Below are 23405 nucleotides of genomic sequence, written 5' to 3'. Positions count from 1 at the left end.
ACAATCACAAATGCTGAACTCCAAGTTATGAGAACTATTTTATTCTGAAATTTTTTCCTGATTTTTTTATTTAACAAACTGAGATAAATATATGGAATAACGAGCTGGTTGTTTATTAGATCAGTCTCGTAAGACTCTACAAATTTAGTATCCAAAAGAATGTTTCTTGACGGTTATAAAATACAGAAACAGTACCCATAAGCAAATCAAAAATGAAAAGCAGGAAATTATATAGACAAATTATCAGCAGTGGAATTCAACTTAATTATTTTTACATATAGCCTTGATAACTGACAGCATTTCTGATTATATGGAGGGAACTAAAGTGCCTGAGTTAAGTAAAAAAGCACAAGAGATGAAACTTAATTTCATGAATTTTGAGGAAGAAACACAAGCGTCTATTAACATTATTTATTAGAAAACATCACTAAGGTTAAGGTTCTAAGTGAATCCTTAGAGACATAAGCACAAATATGCTCTTATCCGCATTCTAAGCACTGTCAGGAAGTACTTTTGAAGTATTCTACCTACAAAATTCTGGCACATTTCCTTGAGGAATCAGCTAATTTTAAACATATAAAACAGAGGTACAAAGCTAGACTGCATCCATAAAATGAGAACTAAAGGGGATTTTCTTAGGAAAGTAAATATTAAAGAGTGAAAAGCTCCGTGTTACAAAAAAGAGCTTTTAAAAATATTAAGGTTTTCATCAAATCTTAGGATTACAATATATCAAACAAATATAACAAGTAATAACCTCTAAGTTAAAAGGTGCCCTTTAAGGGAAACCAGAATATCAGTAAAGAATAATGCTGCCACATACCAAAGTGTTCCTTGAGCCAAAATAAATAGAAGGTGTGATAGGGAGGTCTTATATTTAAGAGGAAAATTAACTCAAAGATTCGAGAACATTAAGATTACTACTTAGAAACAAACAAACCTGGCTAAAACTTTGGAAATGGAAGTACTTTATCTCAGTAAAGACAGCCAAATGATAAAACTTGTGATAGTTACAACCACTTTCCCATGAAGCTACATTAGTAAAATTTATTAATTCCAAAGATAAGCAAAGTCTACTTAAAATTTTCTATAGCTACCATTAAAAAAATTTACTTACAAGTGATTTAAGAACACATGTAAGATCTACACATTAATTACTGCTCCATTCTTAGTAATACGAAATTAAAATGAAAACTTACAAATCCACACTGATTTAACAGTATCCCAGTACTACCCACAGAAGATATAGTACAAATACTGTCCAAATTACAAAATGTTAATTAATAGTAACATACACTGTAAAAGCTTTATAAAAGCTTAAAGTGCTAAAGGAAAAAAAAAAAAATAGGGACAACAGCTACCTCACAGGGCTCTTGTCTTTTCTGAATGGACTTTTGCTTCGGGAGCGTCGTCTGCTGCAAAGTTAAAAAGTTTCAGAAATTACCCAAACAAGTACACCACATCAGTTCCTTGAAAAACAATTTAAACAATTCAGAAGTATGTTTAAAAACCTTAATTTGATGCTATGAGGCAACCCAATCTTTCCTCGGATGGCACTGTTAAATTTTGGTCCGGAGCTAAAAAGGAAACACAAAATTACACTAGTTACAGGGTTAGGGTCTTGCTAAGATCGCGTTCATGCGCTCTCCAGCAAGTTTAACATTGTTCAGGCTGATTCTTTTCCACCTCAATTATGAAGAGAAAATAGAGACTTTTTCTCTTAATTATCCCAGGCAAACTGCTCTTATATTTATCCATCCTGGACCACTGAGAGGTGCCGAGACCAAAGGTTACAGCCTCAAGATTGTTAAGAATCTAAAAAATCTCACCCTCATTTTCAGTCTATAATTCTTTTTACACTATGAATACATTCCTGAGAAGAAAAAAAAAAAAAAGCAGAAGTGAAAATAAGTCACCCTGAACTTCCCTCACACCAGAATAACTGCAGTTAACAATTTGGTGTGTATTTTTGCAGATCCTTTCTCAGGAATACATTTGTATGCACATACATATACAATATTCATACGTGTTTTCTTGTTTGAGGAATGTTTAAAAACAAGGAACTAATTCTTTAACATCATGAAAACTTCTTTTCCACATAACAGTTAAGTCTCAGAGACTGCATGAAAGAAGTTTATGTGTCATACTTTTCTTTGTGGCAAAATATTCCATAGTAAAGATGTGAAGAAAATTATTATTTCAAAAAATGTTTTATGAACTTGACATAATAAAAGCATGTTTTCGAAAATATTATAAAGGTAACTGTTATAACACAATTTTATTCTGAATCTTAAAAAGGCCCAATAGTTTCTGGATCTTTTATTCTGAAAGACCAAACTAACTTAAAGGGACAGGTCAGATGTCCTTTAGTGCTCATCCTACTATCCTTTTCAGGAAGGGTAACAAAACAAAACAGTGGTATGTGATCCACATTTGGACTCGTTTTCATGGACTCTATGCACACCTGCAACATCCAAGCAGTTCAAATAAAGTTATATGTTAAATGGGTCCTTTGCCATTCAGACTAATAACCAGAATTAAGAGTATACATTTAATGGATAAATTAAAGATCACATGAAAACAAATGTGAGAACTAAATCACTTTGAAGTCAGACTAGGATTACAGGCTGACTTCAAGCTTTCATTACTCTAGATAAACCATATTCAGAATTTATTAAAGTAATCCTCCCCCATTTAATTCATTCTGGTAAAAATGAATATGGTAATTTTTGATAAATTGGACAAAAAAACAAAGTACTTTTTAATACAGCATCTGGAATTAAAGCAACATTGTGTCCTCTTTCAGCTCTTAAATTGTTTATGAGATAAGCAGCTAGGAAGAAAGTAGAAAACAAGGAGTTCAATCCTTTTTATTTTAAAGGTTAAAGACCCAGAATCAGGATCCAAAGTGTTAATAACTTTAATGGCTTCAAATAATACTAAAACATTTCATGAATAGCAGTTAATGTGGGTGCTTTATTTTCATTCTCTTCTCAATTCAACTCATTAAATTTATCTGTCAGTTATTACCTTCTTCTTAAAAGATGAGAAAGCTCAAGCTTGGAGTGTTAACTTGCACAAGTGAAAGAGCCAAATGTCTTATTGAGGTCTGTTTGTCTTTGAATTCCATCTCCAACCATTCAAGAGTGTTAATTTTAAAATAACTCCCACAGTTTACAACAGTATGTTCACTAAGAGGAAAGAACATCTTAAAGCACTAAGAATTGCTAGCTAGAAGCAATCCTTAAGAGTTGTAGGTAGGTTCCTTCCAAACTTTATTAATACAGTTTTTAAAATGACCGTAATAAAATATATTTCCAACTTGTTACATAACCACATTCAAATTTCCAGAGTAATTTCAAAGCATTTTTATCAGCGTCTTACTATTTTTAAAAACCTTAAATATAAATGTGATGAGCCCCAAGTTGATCATTATCAAGGAGCATACACCAAATTCACAAATGGTCTGTCATTTCAGCTGAAAACAGCCAGACAAGATTAACTACATATTTGACTAATTACATTTATAACTTGTCTATTTGAGCTTTAAAATTTTTAATTTATGTTCAGTAAAGAAAATTTAAATAGCTCACACACCTTTAAGCTTTCAAATATTTGGTACTACAATATCAAGTTTTTTAAGCACTGCAGTGCTTTGGTCTAGTTTACATGGCATACAGTTAAAATATTTTAGATGGAGTAACAGAAAATCTGTATGCTTAGTAATACAAATGTTATGTACTGGTCCACATGCTGTATTTCTACTTTGCTAGACTTTTCAATGCCAATACCTCATCTAATGCTTTTTAACTAGTCGTAATGAAAAACAAAATTTTACAATGCAAATTTTCCAGGTTAAATTGTTTTATGTACACCCAGAGAATGACTCTAAAACCAAAATCACTGTAACTATAGTTACATACTAAGGACTTCTGTAGCGGCCTCTGAATCTGCGATCTCGACTTCTTGAGCGGCTTCGTCTCCTTTCTTTGCTTCTACTTCGCTTCCTTTCACGGCTTTTACTCTTTTTCCTTTCTCTATCTCTACTTCGTTTCCGTTCCTTACTTTTGCTTCTTTTACGTTCATGACTACGACTTCTGCTCTTGCTTTTTTTCCTCCTGAGAAGAAAAAAATTACTATTATCTTGCTAGCTTAAGATTACTTCCTTTTATGGTCAGAAATCTTTTTAAAAATTTATCTTGCTATTTTTACTACTATGATACATAATCATACTTATGGAAAAATAATTCCTAGGTAAGGTAAATAGCACCCCACCTTTGCCTTCTTTCTACTACTTAAAATCAGCAGACAGTGACAATCATTTGAGAGAGCAGGGACTATTAATGATCTCTCTTGAGTCAGTTACAGCTTTAACAAGGAAATGATTTATTGGGAAGAAGAAGATCAAAACTTGAACTCTTAAAGTGTGACCAACATAACTGGCCAACAAAGAGATTTACTGTAATCTACAAGATACAGTAATAAAATCAAATTTATAATAGAATGTTAACATTGAAGAAACAGTGGGTCATACACAAAAATTTACATAAAAATAAACTTAATTTCCCTTACATGAGCCAAATTTGACCCAATTTACATGTATGAATACGAGTATTTTATACTCTCAAAGGGCCATACAAGCATCAATATTTTGGTTTTCCTGGGAAAATTACAAGTAATGACAAAGGACGATAGAACTAATGCAATAAAACGCATTCTGATACATCTAGACTTTAATGTGATCTTTCTCAGATTTTTTTAAAAAATATAATTTATTGTCAAATTGGTTTCCATACAACACCCAGTGCTCATCCCAACAAGTGCCCTCCTCCCTGTTTTTCAGATATTTTCTATTAAAAGTTATAACGAGTACACCAGAAAATGGGGAGGATGTCATTTTACACAAGCCTGTGGGGTGCAATCATAAACAAGGATCAACACCTTTATCAGTCTTTATAAAATCTCAAACTCTGAAAGGTAAAAAAGCCAGTCAGTCGTATCTGTCATTTCTGTGTTCTTCACAGTATACCAACCATTCGTTTCATAATTAAATCTTACCATCTGTACCTCTGTGTCATCACCCAAACTTTAGAGGTGCCTTCAGATATTTCAATATAAACCGAAAGACATTTCAAAATAAACTTATTCCGCTAAAATGTCAATTTGTAGTGGCTAAAAGATCATTAAAACATTTTGACAACTCTACATCATTTGGAAAATTTAATTAAACTGTTTAGTCCTTATCAAAGCAAAGTTAGCACAAGAGCAATTGAAGTCTGCCTCAGAGAACCTGTAAGCAGGTCATCTTAGAGTGCATTGAAAATAGAAAATGAAGACACCCACCTTCTGGAATCTTGAAACCCACACTCCAATCACAAGGAGATGTAGAGCTTTCCAAGGAGGCAGAAACTTTGTCTAAAATTTCAAGATAATCCACCTGACTGTCAGAAATGTATATGCTAGGTAGCACATGACAGAAAATTAGGCTACACTCATTATTTATATAGAAGTCATCAAAGCAATGCCCAGAAGGGCAACAGATAACATTCCAACTCTGTTGCCTGAAACACCTGACCCTATGTCTTAGCCTTAAGAATTCTGTGAGATAGCTATAATCAGAAGTCCTACATATAATCCATCAGGGGACAAAGTAAAAAGTAACTCCATCCCCCACAAAAAGGACAAATAAAGTTTTGCTCTGCTCCTAGATGGCCCATAACAGAGAGGCAGCCAACCTCCCAATCTACCTCTTTTTTTAGGCCCCAAACTTCCTCTGCCAAAGGAAAGGACTGGTAAATTGGAGAGCTAACTTCAACTAAAAGTCTTCCTAGAACTTTTTACAGATGAGTTCCCACCCACATCTGAAGGCAACCCCAGACAGGTAAAAAGACAACAACATACTAAGACATTCAGAAGCACGATCCTCTTCATAAAAGCTCAGACAAAAATTTAAGAAAGCAGTATACTTCTCCATAACAAACTGCAGCTTGAAAGAACATTAAGTTAACTAAAGAAGGGTTATCATAATCCACACTAATAGTCAAATCCTGTTACAACTTAAAAGGGACTTTCCAAAGTCTTTAGTGGCAGTGGAATTTTGTACTGAACATCATTGAAGTAAATGGTCCACTGGGCTGGGCCTTTGGACTTTTTGGTTATATGGCCTCTGCTGTAAAGGTGTTTTGCTATAACTGGATTTGACCTCTTCCATGTAAGAAGATCTAAAATTTAAATGCAAAGTACTCTGGAAAATAAGAAAAAAATAGAAAAGTCATTTATTCCAAAATTTATAGATAATCCACACACAGTAGCCAATATATTTCAACTGTGTCATTTTATTGTTATCCTTTGAGTAATTCCTAAAGAGCTTAACTGAATGGACACTGGTTCAGACTTTCCAAAAATGATTACACTAGTAATATTCCCACGAAGGCAAGCTCAGGCATACTTTGAGATCTTGCCAAACTCAGGGGTATAGTTCTTCAGAAGGTAGGCTAATTGATAACCAGTTTGTGTTAAACTTAGTTCTTTTTACTACTACCAGAATACAACTGAGTGTACAGACTGAAAATCAGAACTATTTTTTAAAAGAAAACATTTACTAGTTATTAGTCAAGTCTCACTTTCTCAAAAAGTGCATTTTCTTACTACCTTAAAATTGCATCCCAATACTCAATTGCTTTTAAGACAACGAAGTTTTAGGATGAAAAATGCAACATGGCACTTTCCTTTGATTAACAGAACTTACACATAACACTAAAGCACAGAACACTGTACTTGTTCTATATCTCATCTAACCTTACATAGAAAATTTTTTTTCTAAATAACTTCCAAATTAATTTGAAAGATTAATTCCCTTTAGAAAAATGGGTGCAAAGTTTCTGATTGAACAAAAAAGCCATTTATTTAAGCAGCTTAAACGGAGACTGAGAAGTCTGACAGAAATAACTTCTACATTTAAAAAAATACTAGATGGTAGTTGGGCTATTTTAAGAAGACATTCCCTTAAATTGGCTATCCTATAGCCAATGAAAGAAAATTACCCATTCTTCTATTCAGTGTCAGAAAACTCTTTAGATAAAGGTCATAAACCATTAGTCATGGAGAGCTTAATACTAAATGTCCTGTGTAAGCTTGGTAGCCTTAATGAGCTTAGATGCAGGATAAAAATAAGTATAAACTGCAGACTGAGTTAGAAGCAAGGAGTGACAGCTGAGAATGGTTGAACAAAGAAAGTCTGTGCCCTAAAGTACATTGTTCTCATCCTGCTGGCACTCAGGATGAGATCCTTACCCACACCTAGATTAGATAATTTAAATTTACATGGATACTCCTTCCTAGTTTTCATTATGAATTGAAGAACTGTGAATTAGAGTCATTAATTAGGAAACTGACTTTAGTAAAAGGTCTAAAAGTAGGCAACATTAAACCACACAAAGGTTGGTTGATTGCCTCAAACTATAAAAATTCAAGACTAAACCCAGTATGATTAATTCCCAAAATCTGTTGTGATTAGTGAGGAACTATAACAGATCCTCCACCTAACTTTGTACCAAAATAAAATATAAGACATTTTCCACAAATTGCATTTTAATTCAATGCATTACTATATTACTTTAGAGGAAGTGTAAGAATAAAAAAAAAAAAAAAAAAGAACAAAGCCTGCATAATCCAAACTAAGAATTTTCTCATCTATTTTGCGAAACTCTATCAACCTACCAAATAAGAATTGTTGTGAGGATGTTAAGGTAGTGTACTATGAAGCACTCTGAGCTCTTACTAGGATGAGAGCCAAAAAAATCAAATAAACAGCTATGTTATCACTTTTTCTTTACGTATTATGAGGTCATGTACGTTCACAAAATAGGCTACTAAAACAATTTAATGCTTGTAACATGACCAAGTGATATTAAGAATGATTAATTTTAAAGCTGAAAGAAAACTCCAAAAACAGGATCAAACCTTATAAACTGGTTCTGCTTACAATTTTATTGAAACTTATCCTATACTATATTCTGCACTATGGAGCACTGAGTTCCTGTTATGGGTTACTCATTTAACCTAGTAACTTGTATAAACAAATAAAACTTTAAAAAAACTCCATTCTATTTAAGGCTTAAAGTTTAAAAAGCTTAAGATAACAAAAACCATGTAAGAAGCACCTAAGAAGTACTTAACTATGCTATAACGTTACTATAAAAAGGGCCTTTAAGCAGCAAGGAGCATAAATAATTCACAGCTCTGATTCCTTCAGTGGTGATTTAGAGCAAATATTTTCCATGGCCTGGTTATTTATTACCTTTTCTTCTTCCTAACCCATCTTCAGTAGATTGTAACAGTTTTATTGATAACACACACCAAAATATTAAGCCAAAGTTAATAAATTTAAGACAGAAGACAAGCTGTAATACAGGAACTCTTATCCAGATTGTCATGGACAGACTTGGAAGGGAAGGTGTCCAAAAGGTCCCTGACACTATATCCTGAAATCTAGGGAAAGAGTTCATAGTTTCATATCCTCAAATAGTTTCTTGTCCCAGGAGGTAAAGAACAACTTTTCTAAAAGAGACAAAAGCTTTTGAAGAGAACTTTTAGTTTGATGCTATAGCCACAGGAACACAACTTAAGATCTCAATCACATAAAGGTCCCCCCCCCACCCCAGGTCCCTTGTTATAACTTACTTTTTGCTACGTTCTTCATGGCCGTTAGCACTGCTCAACTTGTTCTCATCCTAAGCAGGGTTGATAGAAGAACATCATGAGGACGAAGTGGTAACATTTCAAGTTGTCAAAGGGTAAAGGGAATAGGAATAAGAAAATACAAAACAATTTTAAAACTAATTACTTGCTTATAATTTAACATGGAAGGCTATAAAAAAATTTAGATGGGTATGTGTTTAACCACTTTGTTGCTTACAATTAAGTCATCGTGATACAAAAATAAAAATGCATATTAACATGTTAAATTTTACTTTCTTATATAGTTAGATATTAAGTTATCCAGATTTACAGTGTTCAAGTGGTTAAATAGAATTTCTATAAAACATGAATGAAGTCCTGTTTTGAGTTTTATTCCATGTGCTATGGTCCCTTTGGTCAGTACCATGGCTCTATTTCTGCCTAAGCCCCAAGTGGCCATGCTAGCAGCCAGCCACTATCGATTTCCTGTGACCGATGCCATTCCTGAGATCTTCGCCCATTTCCGTTGGAGGGTTGGGACTGTAAGAGCTTGATGCCACCTCTGTCACACATCTCGCCCTGAAGCAAACAGGGATTCACACTGCTTTAGTAATGTTGACTCCCAAGAACCCAAGAAAGTCAATTAATAATCCACCAGTCCAGCCTAAACATTTCCTACTTCCATACCTGTTTACATGGAACTACATCCATGTTAAACTAAGACACAAGAATCTTAACATTAAAATAGAAAGTAGTTCTTCAAGAGTCTAAGCATTATAAAACTACATACACCATTTAAAGCTAGAAAGAATTCATCCATATTGGTACCACATGGTCGTGCTATACAATCCAAAACAGATGTATTATTTTTAAAAGGTTTAGTGCAATGTTTATTTTCAAAGTTTGATCACATCAGTTATAGAAGTATAAGTCCTAACTTACAAAGCTTACAGTTTGTGACACCAGTGATAATGCATGCATACTGCTATTTTCACCACCAACTGGTGAAAGAATGAAAAGACACTTTACTTTTACTGTGATACTGAAATGGGTCAAAGACTATACTATTAGCCAAAATAATTCCTCTGTAGCTTTTAGTGTGAAATATTATGGCAGGGACTAATTAAAAATAAAATATGGAGAACAGTAAAAACAGTCATCAAGTGACTTTAAGTTTGTGATACTGCCTCCTTTGCTTTAAAAAAAAATTTCTATTCAGGGATCCAAGAATTTTAGTAATTTTTAACTGAGCAGATCATCACCTGCCTGTTTCAATATTTACTATCACCAGTCATATATATATGTATATATATAGAAGAAAATTTAAATCTCACCCATTTCTTCTTGTAAAACTTATTTAAAGATTTGCTTGCCACAGACTGGTTATGCTTTGTTATTCTTGGACCCCTGCTATTTTCCCAAACCACTACATTCACCTTTTTGCTATACCAAACTGGAGCTGGTAATTCTTAGTTGAGTCATTTTACCTAGGGGACCACGGTACAGCGATAAGTCACTCAATTACTACCTTATGATTGACAGTTCACACTGGAATCAAAGGTGAATTCATGGGAGTAGAGGTGAGATATCGTTAGGCAAGTCTACAAAGAGAGATAGATGGGCATTTATTCATCACGCTGAAGTGAAACTACTGCACAATATTATTACATCAATAGCATATATTTACTTTTGTAAGTTACACGTAATGCATCTCTGATAAGGTAAATCAAGAGGGCTCCGGGGAGGTTAGTTTACATTTCAGCAGTAGTTTCGTGATAATGCTAAATTAAGAAATAAATAAACCTCACCGACATGTTTTTTCTCACCTTCTTGTAAGGAGCCTCAAGCATTGCTTCAATATCAATATCGTCTGCCATTTTCTCTAAACGCCTAGAAAATAAAGGTAATTCAGTGAGTAAACATTTTTCAATTCTGCCCTATTTCCTTCTTACACGACAAACTCCGAAACTTCAGAAAATACTTCAAAAACCCTGGAATAACCAAAGGAGATGCACTTTACCAGTCTTGGTAACTAAATCTGAAATGCCTCCAAGACTGAACAGACAGAAATACATTAAACGTACATTCAAAAAGCAGCCTACAATTAACTCCAAAAACAACGCGCGCGACTCGAGCGAGAGCGCCTCTTTCCGCGCAAAACCCGCGCTGCCATTTTAGGGGCAAAGGGAAACTCCCTCGGTTGGGAGGGGTTGTATGCCATGGTAGCGTTCGGCTGGCGCCATGTTGGGAGGTCGCGGCCGCCTCAGGCCTCTAAGGGACCAGTCTCTATCCGCCCTAGGCCTCTCTGGGGTCCCTGCCACCCAAAAAACCTGAAATCTACACAACCGGAAAATAAGGGCGCGGTCGCCGAAATGGAGCCGATTTCTCGAGAACCTGCCCCCCCACCAAGTCGTTAAACACCGACTAAGGAGTGCCCCTCAACCCAGACGAAAACTAAACCTCTGAAAAGCTCTGACAATACTCAGGCCCGCGACACCTCCTTACCTGTGCGGGCTTTCGGGCCCCTGGGGTGCTTGTATTCGGAAAGACGGGGGCTGCTGCTGTTGCTGCCGCCGCTGTTGCTACTGTTAAGCCGCTAGGCCCAGGCCGCGGTACCGCCCAGCCCGAATTTCGGGCTCCGAGGGCGGATAGGCCCGAGCGAATCTAAAAGAAACAATGGGATTAGAGGAGCCCGCGCGGAAGTGCAGGACGGCGGCTTCGGCAGCTCAGGATCCACCCCTGCGACAGCTTCGACAAGCTCTCTGAAATGGCGGCCGCTGCTTCCTCGTACTCACATCCACCAACACACATACACACACACAAACACACGGGGTCTCACAGAGCCCTCAGCACGGGCTCTCGCGAGAAGTTGCCCGTAGTTCCAGACCGTACCGGCCGAAATATCGCGAGATGTAAGCATGGCCCGAGCGACTATGGCCCAATCTCGCGCAATGATTGCGCCACAGATATTCCCATCCCCCACTCAGAGAGGAGCCTTTGACACCCCCTCTGCACGGACGTCCGTATCTCGCGAGACCGCGCAAGTAGCTAGAGCAAAGACAGTTGGTACACTTCCTGTCAATCTTTTTAAAAATTGAACGCTAAGTGGAGCCCTGTGGTTGCCTCCTCCCGGTGGCGTCTCCTCAACAGTTATCTGAAGGTTTTTCTCTCAGAGCTGACTGCCTCTCCCCTCCCCCGGGCTTCCCACCCTGGTGTCTGTCAAGGTCGCCATAAGGCAATCTAGTCCATATGGCGATAGAATAAAACAAAAAGCGTCATGTATAGATCATCCGCCAAAGGTGAAGAAGTGAAAGGCACGTGAGAAGAAAGGCAAGAAGAGACCGTACAGGGGTAGGGGCTAGAGAGATATGGGTGTAGAATAAAAACTAGGTTTTTCCGGCATTTTGGAGTCAGTGGGCTAGACACTGCTAACAAAACACGCTTGGAAATAGTGGAGAAAGGCAATGAGGAGGTGAAAAAAATAAACTTCCTTTGGCAATGAATCAGCTTTCTGCTCGGGATTTTACAGTCTGGCCTTGTGTCGGGGTTGCTATTTCTTAAAAAAAAAAAAAAAAAAAAAAAGGTCCCCCATTCCCCTGGGACTCGACTCCTCGCCCCTCAAGCTCCCCAGATACCTGGCAGTTACAGTGTAAAAGCACCACTTGCTCTTTGGTCAACGCTGTGAAAAAGAAGGCAGCAGAGAGGTCGTTGGCTCTAAGGCTTCCTCCTCTAAGATAAAAATGTTTGAAAAAAATCGAGGCATTAGAAGCAAAAAATCTTACAGATAAGTCTATTAATAGCTTAATAATCGAGGGTAAGATTTGACATGAGATAATTTGGTTCGTGTAGCTGCTCCAACACTGTATGACCTTGGACTTGGACAAGTAAGTTAATCTCTTAGAGCCTATCCTCCCATCTCCTCTTGTGAAGAAGGGGGTAGTAATAATTACTAGGCTAAGCTTCTTGAGACTGCCCTAGGCTGATAATGCTCACTAACTGAATTCCCCCAGGGAGACCCTCGATAAATGAGTGCAGACCTAGTGGGGCTATAGTGAGGATTACATGAGATAATGTCTATAATGTGCCTGGCAAATATTTCATCCTCAGAAAAGTGAACTTCTGTTACTGCTAAACAATTATTTGAAGGAAATGTAGGTGTAAAGGGGCTTTACATTTCTGGTTAACCTCCCACACAGGTGTTTCTCTTAGAGGATTAGTAGATTTTACATAGTAATATTCCCTTACTCCTTTTCCTGGTAATTCATATCCTCTTAATTTTTTGTGTTGAAAATCCCAAAACACTGAATCATAATATGTTCAAGCTAACAAACAAAGTTAACTTTTGCTTTCTCTTTTCCCGTTTGGTTTTCATTATTGTGACTTGTTAATTGTGCAAATATCAAAGTATAAAGGTGGCTGGCCCCTTATTAATTTGTTCGTTTAGGAACATGACAGCACAAAATTTGACTTGAACCTCTAGACTTATTTGGGAATAGGAAGGCTGTAAGCCTTCAGTCACTTGATTATTGAATGTTTCTTAAATTGTTTTCTGTTCAAGGATGACCAGAGAGAACCTGGAAATTTAGAGCACAAACACCAGCTGGAAAACTCAGTCTCTAAAACAAATATATTTTTTATGTTTTGAAAGAAGATATTCGAAACAAAATATGCTTTTCATGCATTTTGCAAAACCTTTCTCTGTCTGGCTCACTGACTTTCTGTGTAAATTAATTCCCCTTTCATCATTTTTCCCCCTTTCATCATTTTATTCTCGAGTCATTTGAAACAGAAGGTCATTGGTTTAAATCATCACCACCATCGAGAATATTATTATGTTCTATAATGTACAAAGAGGAGTACACAATAGCCAAAAGCTTGGGATACAGGATGTAATAGATACTAATCTTAGAGAATTTTAAAATTCAAAAAATTATTTTGCTGATGTCAGATGTCAGGGTGCCTGGCTGGCTCAGTCTGTGGAGCATGTGACTCTTTTTTTTTTTTTTTTTAATGTTTATTTATATTTGAGAAAGAGAGAAAGAGAGACAGAGCATGAGTGGGGAAGGGGCAGAGAGCAGGAAAGAGACACAGAATTTGAAACAGGCTCCAGGCTCTTAGCTGTCAGCACACAGCCCAACTTGGGGCCCGAACTTGGGACTAGCAAAATCATGACCTGAGCCTTAGTCGGATGCTCAACCAACAGCCACCTAGGCTCCCTCGACTGACCATGCGACTCTTGATCTCAGGATTGTGAGATCAAGCCCCATACTGGATATAGAGATTACTTGAAAGTAAAATCTTTTGGGTGCGTGGGAGATAGGCTAGATGGGTGAGGGGTAACTAAAGAGAGCACTTTTTATGATGAGCACTGAGCGTTGAATATAAGGGATGAATCATTGAATTCTACTCCTGAAACCAATATTGCACTATATGTTAACCAAAATTTAAATAAATAAATGAATACTAAAATATTTTTGTATTACATAAAATCTTTTAAAAAATATATTTTGCCTGGACACCTAGCAGTTAAGCATTTGACTCTTGGTTTCAGCTCAGGTAATGATCTCATGGTTTGTGAGTTCTAGCTCCAAGTCAGGCTCCATGATGACAGTGCAGGTGCCGCTTGGGATTCTCTCTCTCTCTCTTTCTCTGCCCCTCCCACACGCATGTGCCTGAGCAGCGCAGTCTCTCTCCCTCTCTCAAAAGTAAATAAACATTAAAAGTATATATATTTTGCAATGTGAGTTTTTTGATGTCAGTGTATGACTTTTATGGACAGAAAATGCTATTTTTAGGGCGCCTGGGTGGCTCAGTCAGTTAAGTGTCCAATTTCAGCTCAGGGCATAATCTCACAGTTTGTGGGTGCAAGCCCCGCGTCCGGCTCTGTGCTGACAGCTCAGAGCCTGGAACCATGCTTCAGACTCTGTGTCTCCTTCTCTCTCTGCCCCTCCCCAACTCACACTCTGTCTTTCTCTTTCTAAAAAATAAATAAATAAATTTTTAATGCTATTTTTGATATTTGCATTTTTTAAGTAAATAAAATCTTTTTTTTTTGTAAATAAAATCTTTTTAAAAAAATAACAAGTATAAGAGCGCCTGGGTGGCTCAGTCAGTTAAGCATCTGACTTTAGCTCAGATCATGATCTCAAGGTTCGTGAGTTCAAGCCCCGCATTGGGCTCTGTGATGACAGCTCAGAGCCTAGAGCCTGCTTTGGATTCTATGTCTCCCTCTCTCTCTCTCTCTGTTCCTCCCCCGCTTGCACTCTGTCTCTCTCTCAAAAATAAATAAAGATTAAAAAAAATTTTTTTTTGATAACAAGTATAGTCAGTCTTAGTTTCTTAAAATTTTCTGGCATTAGGGAATCTACACCTGAAATCATTGTTGCACTATGTGCTAACTAATTTGGATGTAAATTTAAAAAATAAGATTAAAAATAGTATCCAAGAAAATTTTCTTTTTCTTAAAATTTTCTAGTGTAGTCTCCTATACCTTTCCAATTAAAATCATAAGTCTCAACTCAATTACTCAATTACACATATTTAATTAGAATCTTAAATATGCAAAATTCTCTTAAACATTACAACTTAATTATACATACAAAGTATCCCTGGGGTGCCTGGGTGGCTCAGTCTGTTCAGCATTTGATTTTGGCTCAGGTCATGATCTCACTGTTCGTGGGATCAAGCCCCATGTTGAGCCCCAAATCCGGCTCCAAGCTGAAAACACAGCCTGCTTGGGATTCTCTCTCTCCCCTCTCTGCCCCACCCCCATCCACACATACACTCTTTCTAAATAAATAAATAAACTTAAAATTTTTAAGAATGGTTCAAAGTATCTCAAAACAACATAAATGTTTTAAGACATTATATATATATTTAAATTTAAACCTCTCTTTGTAAAAACACACCCATAAGAGAAGATTTTATTATCTCAAAAAACTTGAGATTGACATCCCAAAAGAATTCATACACTATCTCAGAAGACCAAGGTTCCTTTTTGGCCAGAGTTTTTGACCTGGACCAAAGACTGTGGTTGCATAACCTGCCTGATAGATTCCGGCAATATTCTTGAGCCACTGACAGGCATAATGAACCTTTTTGTTTTCTTTCCCAAGTCATTATGACATCAAGAATCTCAAGGCTCTTCATATAGATAGAAATAATTTTGCCACCCCTATGATTTTGCCTGATTTGGGTATATGAAACTATCAATCCTTCCCCTTAGTACTTTGTTATCTAATCAATTTACTGATTGAATTTGGCATTTGTTTCAAAGATTTGTCTGTCTACTGGCCATAATGTCAGGGACATTTTAGTGACATATCCTAAAGGAATGTTCATCAGCTTGAGAATGATTAGTCCTTCAAAGAAGAGATTTTTCAGGGGTACATTACTAACCATGTATTTCAGGTTGATGCCATGTACTCTCATAATAATTTTGCTTGGTATCACCAACAAAGAATCCTGTTCCTCAAACTTAAGATACAGTTTCTTAAGATCCTGTGTAAACTAGATAAGGAAGCAACAATCAATGTTTTTGCCAGAGTTTAATATTTGGTCACAAAAATACAGTGTTTTAAACTCCCATAGTTAAGGAAATCAAGAACATTAAGAGGCACTCATGAATAAGATGACAATACAGCCCATCTGTCCATCCCACGGGCAACAGGATTTCCCAAAACACTATTTTACCTTGAAAATAAAAATGAAAATATTCAATACACTATAACAAAATAGAATTTAGAACATTCTTTTGGAGTTTTATCAGTGAAATATGCCATTTACTGATTGATTCAATAAATATTTAGAACTCCAGTGCCTGGGTGGCTCGCTCAGTTAAGTGTCCAACTTCAGCTCAAGTCATGGTCTCACTATTGATGATTTCGAGCCCTGCATCAGGCTCTGTGCTGACACTTCAGAGCCTGGAGCCTGTTTCAGATTCTGTGTCTCCTTCCTGCTCTCTGCCCCTCCCCCACTCACACTCTGTCTCTGTCTCTGTCTCTCTCTCAAAAATAAATAAACCTTAAAAAAATTTTTTTAGGGGCGCCTGGGTGGCGCAGTCGGTTAAGCGTCCGACTTCAGCCAGGTCACGATCTCGCGGTCCATGAGTTCGAGCCCCGCGTCCGGCTCTGGGCTGATGGCTCGGAGCCTGGAGCCTGTTTCCGATTCTGTGTCTCCCTCTCTCTCTGCCCCTCCCCCGTTCATGCTCTGTCTCTCTCTGTCCCAAAAATAAATAAAAAACGTTGAAAAACAAAAATTAAAAAAAAATTTTTTTTTAATATATATAAAAAATAAAAATTTAGAGGCTTCAGTATTTTCAGCACTCTGCAGGCTGATTTGTGGGTACAAAATAAAGGCACAGTCTCAAGGCATCGCTGGGTAGTTTAGTTGGTGAAACACCCAACTCTTGATTTCAGCTCAGGTCACAATCTCAGCATCCTGAGATTGAGTCTCGAATAGACCTCCACCCTGAGCATGGAGCCTGCTTAAGATTCTGTCTCCCTGGGGCACATGGATGGCTCAGTCAGTGAAGCTTCTGACTTTGGCTCAGGTCATGATCTCATAGTTTGTGGGTTCAAGCCCTGAGTTAGGCTCTCTGCTGTCAGCTTGGAGTCTGCTCTGGATCCTCTGTCCCTCCTCTCTGCCCCTCCCCATGCTCTCCCTCTCTCTCCCTCTCTCTCTATCTCTCAAAAAAAAAAAAAAAAAAAAAAAAGATTCTCTCCCTCTCTCTCTAAAATCAGTTTCCAGTTTAGTTAGGAAACACCTGAAGGAACAAAAATCATGTTCAACATAGTGTTTTGCATTAAAATTTTGCATGAACTCAATACCTTGAACATCATACTATTAATAATAGCATATTTAAATGACAATAGTTTGTAAACTATTTTCTATACATTATCCCATTTATTCCTCTAAATCTGTTTATTTATTTATATCAAATGAAATTAATTGATGGGATCAGACTATGATGCAAGTGGTCACAGAATCTTCTGGAAGGAGCTGATTGATGTAGATCATTATAGAGTTAAGGAGTATTTTTTCAACATTTTATTATGAAAATTATCAGTTGAGATCATTGTATATGTGCCTACCACCTATTTTCATTTTTTAAAGTTTATTTATTTATTTTGAGAGAGAGAGAGAGAGAGAGAGAACTCACACAGGGAAGGGGCAGAGAGACAGAGAGAGAGAGAGAGAGAGAGAGAGAGAGAGAGAACTCACACAGGGAAGGGGCAGAGAGAGAGAGAGAGAGAGAGAGAGAATTCCAAGCAGGCTCTGTGCTGTTTGCATGAAACCCGACATAGAGCTCCTTCTTATGAACCATGAGATAATGACCTGAGCCGAAATCAAATGTTGAATGCTTAACCAACTGAGCCCTCCTGGTGCCCCCACCTATTTTACATTTAATATTTTGTAATGTTTGCTTTATCACATAACTATGTACCAACCCTCTGTCTATCCCTTCATCCAGCTTAATTTTCAATTTTTTTAATTTTTTATTTTTAAGATTTTATCTTTGGGGCACCTGGGCAGCTCAGTTGGTTAAGGATCCAACTTCAGCTGAGGTCATGATCTCAAGGTTCATGAATTTGAGCCCTGCATTGGGCTCTTCAGAACCCACTTGAGCTCTTCTGTCCACCTCTCTCTCTGCCCCTCCCTGCCTTTCAAAAATAAACACTGAAAAAAATCTTAATGGGGCGCCTGGGTGGCTCAGTCGGTTAAGCAACTGACTTCAGCTCAGATCATGATCACTGGGTTCGTGGGTTCCTTGGGCTCTGTGTTGACAGTTCGGAGCCTGGATCCTGCTTCAGATTCTGTGTCTCCCTCTCACTTACTCTGCCCCTCCCCCTCCTCCTCCCTCTCTCTCTCTCTCTCAAAAATAAATATTAAAAAATATATATTTTAAGAAAAAAAGTCTTAAAAACATTTTATCTTTAAGTGATCTCTACACCCATTGTGGAGGTCAAACTCACAACCCCGAGATCAAGAGTTGAGTACTCCACCGACTGAGCCAGCCAAGCACCCCTTTAACACTTTTTGAATAAATTATAGACATCAGTACATTTATCACTAAACACTTCAGCATTGCATATTCTTTTATTTTTAATTTTTTTAATGTTTATTATTTACTTTTGCAGGGGGGAGGGGCAGAGAGAGAGGGAGAAACATCTGAAGCAGGCTCCAGGCTCTGAGCTGTCAACACAGAGCCCGATCCTGGGCTCGAACTCACAGACTGTAAGATCATGACCCAAGCCGAAGTTGGAAACTTAACAGACTGAGCCACCCTGGCGCTCCAGCATTGCCTATTCTTAGCTAGAATTTAGTAGTTATGATTTTTTTAAGGAGGTAAATTTTACAGTGATATGCACAAATCTTAACTGTACTAATAGATGAGTTTGACAAATGCATACAAATCAAGTAATATTTAAAGTGAAGGAATGGTAGAAGCAGGAATAGAGAACCAGACAAAGCAATATATATTTATCCTAAAATATCCTGATTTGACTACCAGAGAACTGAATAAAACATTGCAATTTAGGAGGCAGTGTATTGTTTAAAAATGTCTGCTAATGAGGCTAAAAATGGCTCAGTTGGCTGAGCATCAGACTTGATTTTGGCTCAGGTCATGATCTCACAATTTGTAGGTTCAAGCCCCATATCGGGCTCTGTGCTGACAGCATGGTACCTGCTTCAGATTCTCTCTCTCCCCCTCTCTCTCCCTGTTCCTCCCCGTACTCTCTAAATAAATAAATAAATAAATAAATAAGTTTAAATAAATAAACATTTTTTAAAAATGTATTTGTTAATAGGGGGGCACCTGGTAGAGCATGAAATTCTTGATCCCAGGGTTATAGGGTCGAGCCCCACATTGGGTATAGAGATTACTTAAAAGTAATAAACAATCTTGGGACTCTGTCAGTTGAGTGACTGACTTTGGCTCAGGTTATGATCTCACAGTTCATGGGTTCAGGCCCTGCCCCATGTCAGGCTCTGTGCTGACAGCTCAGAGCCTGGAGCCTGCTTCAGATTCTGCATCTCCTTCTCTCTTTGCCCCTCTCCTGCTCACACTCTGTCTCTCTTTCTCTCTCTCAAAAATGAAGAAACAATGATAATAATAAATCTTAAAAAAAGTATCTGCTAACAGGTCACCCTGAAGGGAGGAAAGGAAAGTACAGCAGGTCAGAACCTCCCCCACAGCAGTCCTTGGGTCCAGATAACTTCTCTCCTGAACCTCACTATTTTCTGGGAAATGGGTTTGATGCTCGGATGACCCATTCATTTGGCTGGCAGACATATACGGACACTTGATGTCGGTCCTGCGGCAGAACAGGGCCTCAAGCTGCAGTCACTGTCTAGCCCCCTTCTGTCCCTCCTCTGTAGGGCCCAGTGTAAGGATGCTGTGGGGTTGAAACAGGCTCATGATGGATCCTCAATAAACAGTAGTCAAGTGGAAAAAAAAATCTGTTAACGGAAGCAAAAAGAAATGCAATCAAGCATAACACTGCAAAAGATTTGGGATTTAAGCGAATCTAGCAATAGGAGGATCCTGCTGACGAGGCATCACAAGATGGAGATATACCTTGAAAATCATGGATGAAAAACAAAAGAAGCATCAACACACAATGATTTTGAATGAAAGCATGTGATTACATGATATGAGTGAATGGTCCTGTACAATGAACAGCCCAGAAAAAAAAGGATGTATTTAGTAGGCTCATTCATTCTTTTTTGGAGCCGGAAAAAAATAAGTCCTTAGCAATTATTTTCTGGAGAAAGCCCAAAGAGACATTATACGTCTAAATATCTCTAAATAACCAAGTCCTACATCCTTATATAAGTGAAACATCTGAGTTGGAATCTATGCAGCATGAACATGACTTGTATGCAGTGGTTGCAAAAGAAAATAGAGATGTTAGCAAGAATGTGGAAAAAGTAGAACACTCAGACATCACTGGTGGAAATGTAAAATGGTGCAACTCCTGTGGAAAACAGTTTGGCAAGTTTCTCTAAAGGTGAAATATAGAATTACCACGTGACCCAGTAATTTCACTCTTAGGTATAGACCTGAGCACTGAAGATGTATTTTCAGGGGACCTGTCTGACTCGGTAGACCATGTGACTCTTGATCTTGTTTCAAAAATACTTAATATGTTTTCAAACAAATACTATACACAAATTTTCATAGCACTACTATTTGTTATAACCGAAAAAATGGACACAATCCAAATGTTTATCAACTGATGAATGCATAAACTGTGTTTATATCCAAATAATGGAATATTATTCAGCCATAAAAAGGAAGTACTGATACATGCTACAAAGTAAATGAACCTCAAAAACATTATGCTAAATGAAAGAAGCCAGACACAATGTATTATCATAGGAAATGTATTATCATAGGAAACATTCAGGGACACCTGGGTCGCTCAGTCATTTAAGCATCCAACTCTTGATTTGGGCTCAGGTCATGAACTCACAGTTTGTGAGATTGAGCCCTGCATCATTTTTTGTGCTGACAACCTGCTTAGGATTCTCTCTCCCCCAACATCAACATAAATAAAAAGAAAGAAAGGGAAAAAAGAAAGGAAAAAAGAAAAGGAAAGAAACATTCAGAATACGTAATTCCATAAAGATGGAAAGCTGACCAGTGGTTGCCAGGGAGTGTGGGGAGGGAAGTATGGGGAGTGACTATTTAATGGGTATGAGATTTCCTTTTGGTATGATGAAAATGTTCTGGAACTAGCTAGTGGTTATGGTTGCATAACATTGTGAATGTACTAAATGCCAAAAATTAGACATATTAGCATGGTTAATGATTAATTTTATGTTACATGAATTTTACCTCAGTAAAAAAGAAGGGAAAAAAAGAAAAAGAAAAGGATCCTCTAGAACAATATGCTGGAGGGAGAAAATGGAAATGAAAAGGCCCCAAATCTCTGCTTTCTAATATATATATCTTATCGTGTAATGGCTTCATTCTCCATTTCCAGGATATTGAAATATTTCCTTTAACAAATATATACTGAATTTTTACTATGTGGCAGTCCCAGGCACTGGGAAAACAAAGGAGGACAAAAACAGTCATGGCCCCTGCCCTCCTGGAACTTACAATCTAGTTGGAGGAGGCAGGAGTTAATCAAAAGACTGTAACGAGTAAAAAGATGTACAACTGTGACAAATGCTACAAGAGAAGTCTAAGGTGTTATGAAAACATTTTAAAGGAAGATTTAGTGCAAGGAATAGCATTTAATAGGTAAAGAACAGTTCAGTCAAAGAATAGAATATGCAAAAGGCCTGGTAGCAGGAGGAAGTATGCTGTCTTTAAGGATCTGCCAGAAGGTTATGTGACTGTAGCAAAGAAGCTTATGAAAAGCCAGACCATGCAAAGCCTGCCTATCAGGTGAGTCAGTTATTAGATATTTTTTCAGCTCCAAATCTACCCTCTGCTTTATGATTTTGGGGTTGGGACTCTGCAAATACTTTGCCTTTGCCTACTGGCTCTCTGTTAAGCTCGCCTAATAGAGACTACTAGAAGAACACTGCAAGGCTCACAAGGAACGATGGAAGCCTTCCTGCTTGCTTTCTGTTGCCCTCTGTGGCATCCAGCAAAGCTTCAATTCTAGCAGTGGCAGCTCCTTCCCATTACAGCAGCTCAATCAGTTTGCAGTTTTTACAACACTCATAGAACCAGTCTCATTATTCCCTCTTCAGAGACACTGGCACTGACTGCCCAGTGTCTTCTACTGGCCGGTCTGGGTCCGAACCCCATGGGGCCCTTCCTCTGAATTCACAGACACAAGCACCTGCCAAGCAGCACCTTCTCTTCAGACATCTGAATTTCAGCTCTGTTTGGCCCTTCCTTTATTTGTTTGTTTGTTTATTTATTTATTTGTTTATTTTTAAGTTTTGTGTTTTAATAATTCCAACCTCTTCCCTTTGTTTCCTAAGCCCTAGGAGTGGTAGCTGTTCCTGCAATTACTACCAATGTGATACCTTCGATTTCTCATTTTACTTCCTCAGTTATATAGTTAACAATCCATTATATTAAATTCTCTTTGGTAAAATGTGGTTTCTGCCTCCTTAACATGAATGACGACCGGTATGTAAGGATCTGATATTTAGTCCTCAAGGTCCAGTTCAAATGCTACCTTCTATGTGTGTCTTTCCCCATCACCCTCAATTAAAATTATTCTTTTAGTTAATTCATTTTTCTTCCCTTCAGTTATTTTTTTTTTTACTTTTTTTTAAAGTTTATTTATTTTTGAAAGAGAGAGAGAGCACGCGCGGGGTGGGGGGAGGTGTAGAGAGAGAGGGACAGGGGATCTGAAGTGGCTCTCTGACAGCAGAGAGCCCAATGTGGGGCTCAAACTCACAAACTGTGAGATCATGACCTGAGCTGAAAGTAGGAAGCTTAACCGACTGAGCCACACCCAGGTGCCCTCCCTTCAGTTAATTCTTAATGCCTTTCTTAAGGGCTATAGGTTTTTGTTTTTCTAATCATAAGCCAAATCACACCCACATACCTAATAACATCCTTCAGTTGCCCTACAATTACATTGAAACCTCTTCACTCAAATTAACTCTGTGGATCTAAGAAATTCACCTACCAATTCAATCTAGTAGAGAAGGGTAGAGAAGGGTAGGTGTAGAGCAGACAGGAACAGGCATGGCTTCTCATCCATTCTCCTACATATTGTAATTCTGTATAATTTATTTAATCTTTT

At 37.6% G+C, this 23405-nt stretch overlaps 2 protein-coding genes across 5 annotated transcripts in view; one reads left to right on the top strand and one right to left on the bottom strand.

Moving 5' to 3' along the window:
* RBM39 (RNA binding motif protein 39) overlaps positions 1 to 11504 on the bottom strand; it is a 30182-nt gene extending 18678 nt beyond the window's left edge. For 2 of the 4 annotated variants that reach the window (XM_007073631.3, XM_007073628.3), the window contains exons 1-6: positions 11185 to 11504; positions 10506 to 10569; positions 8683 to 8732; positions 3924 to 4118; positions 1512 to 1577; positions 1362 to 1415 (exon numbers count right to left, since the gene is read on the bottom strand). In XM_007073631.3, the coding sequence (XP_007073693.2) occupies positions 1362 to 1415; positions 1512 to 1577; positions 3924 to 4118; positions 8683 to 8732; positions 10506 to 10556 (416 nt within the window). In that variant the 5' untranslated portion in view covers positions 10557 to 10569; positions 11185 to 11504. The remainder of the gene's footprint in view (positions 1 to 1361; positions 1416 to 1511; positions 1578 to 3923; positions 4119 to 8682; positions 8733 to 10505; positions 10570 to 11184) is intronic. The other 2 variants (XM_015536928.2, XM_007073630.3) reach the window with 1 other exon arrangement.
* A 159-nt stretch (positions 11505 to 11663) lies between these two features.
* Positions 11664 to 23405, top strand: part of PHF20 (PHD finger protein 20) — a 169954-nt gene continuing 158212 nt past the window's right edge. Inside the window, exon 1 of the mRNA XM_007073632.3 lies at positions 11664 to 11745. The gene's annotated coding sequence lies outside the window, so the exon portion shown is untranslated. The remainder of the gene's footprint in view (positions 11746 to 23405) is intronic.

Source organism: Panthera tigris, chromosome A3, assembly GCF_018350195.1.
Source record: "Panthera tigris isolate Pti1 chromosome A3, P.tigris_Pti1_mat1.1, whole genome shotgun sequence".
NCBI lineage: Eukaryota > Metazoa > Chordata > Mammalia > Carnivora > Felidae > Panthera > Panthera tigris.
The sequence above is the reverse complement of the archived record's forward strand: the minus strand, read 5'-3'. Positions and strand labels throughout refer to the sequence as shown.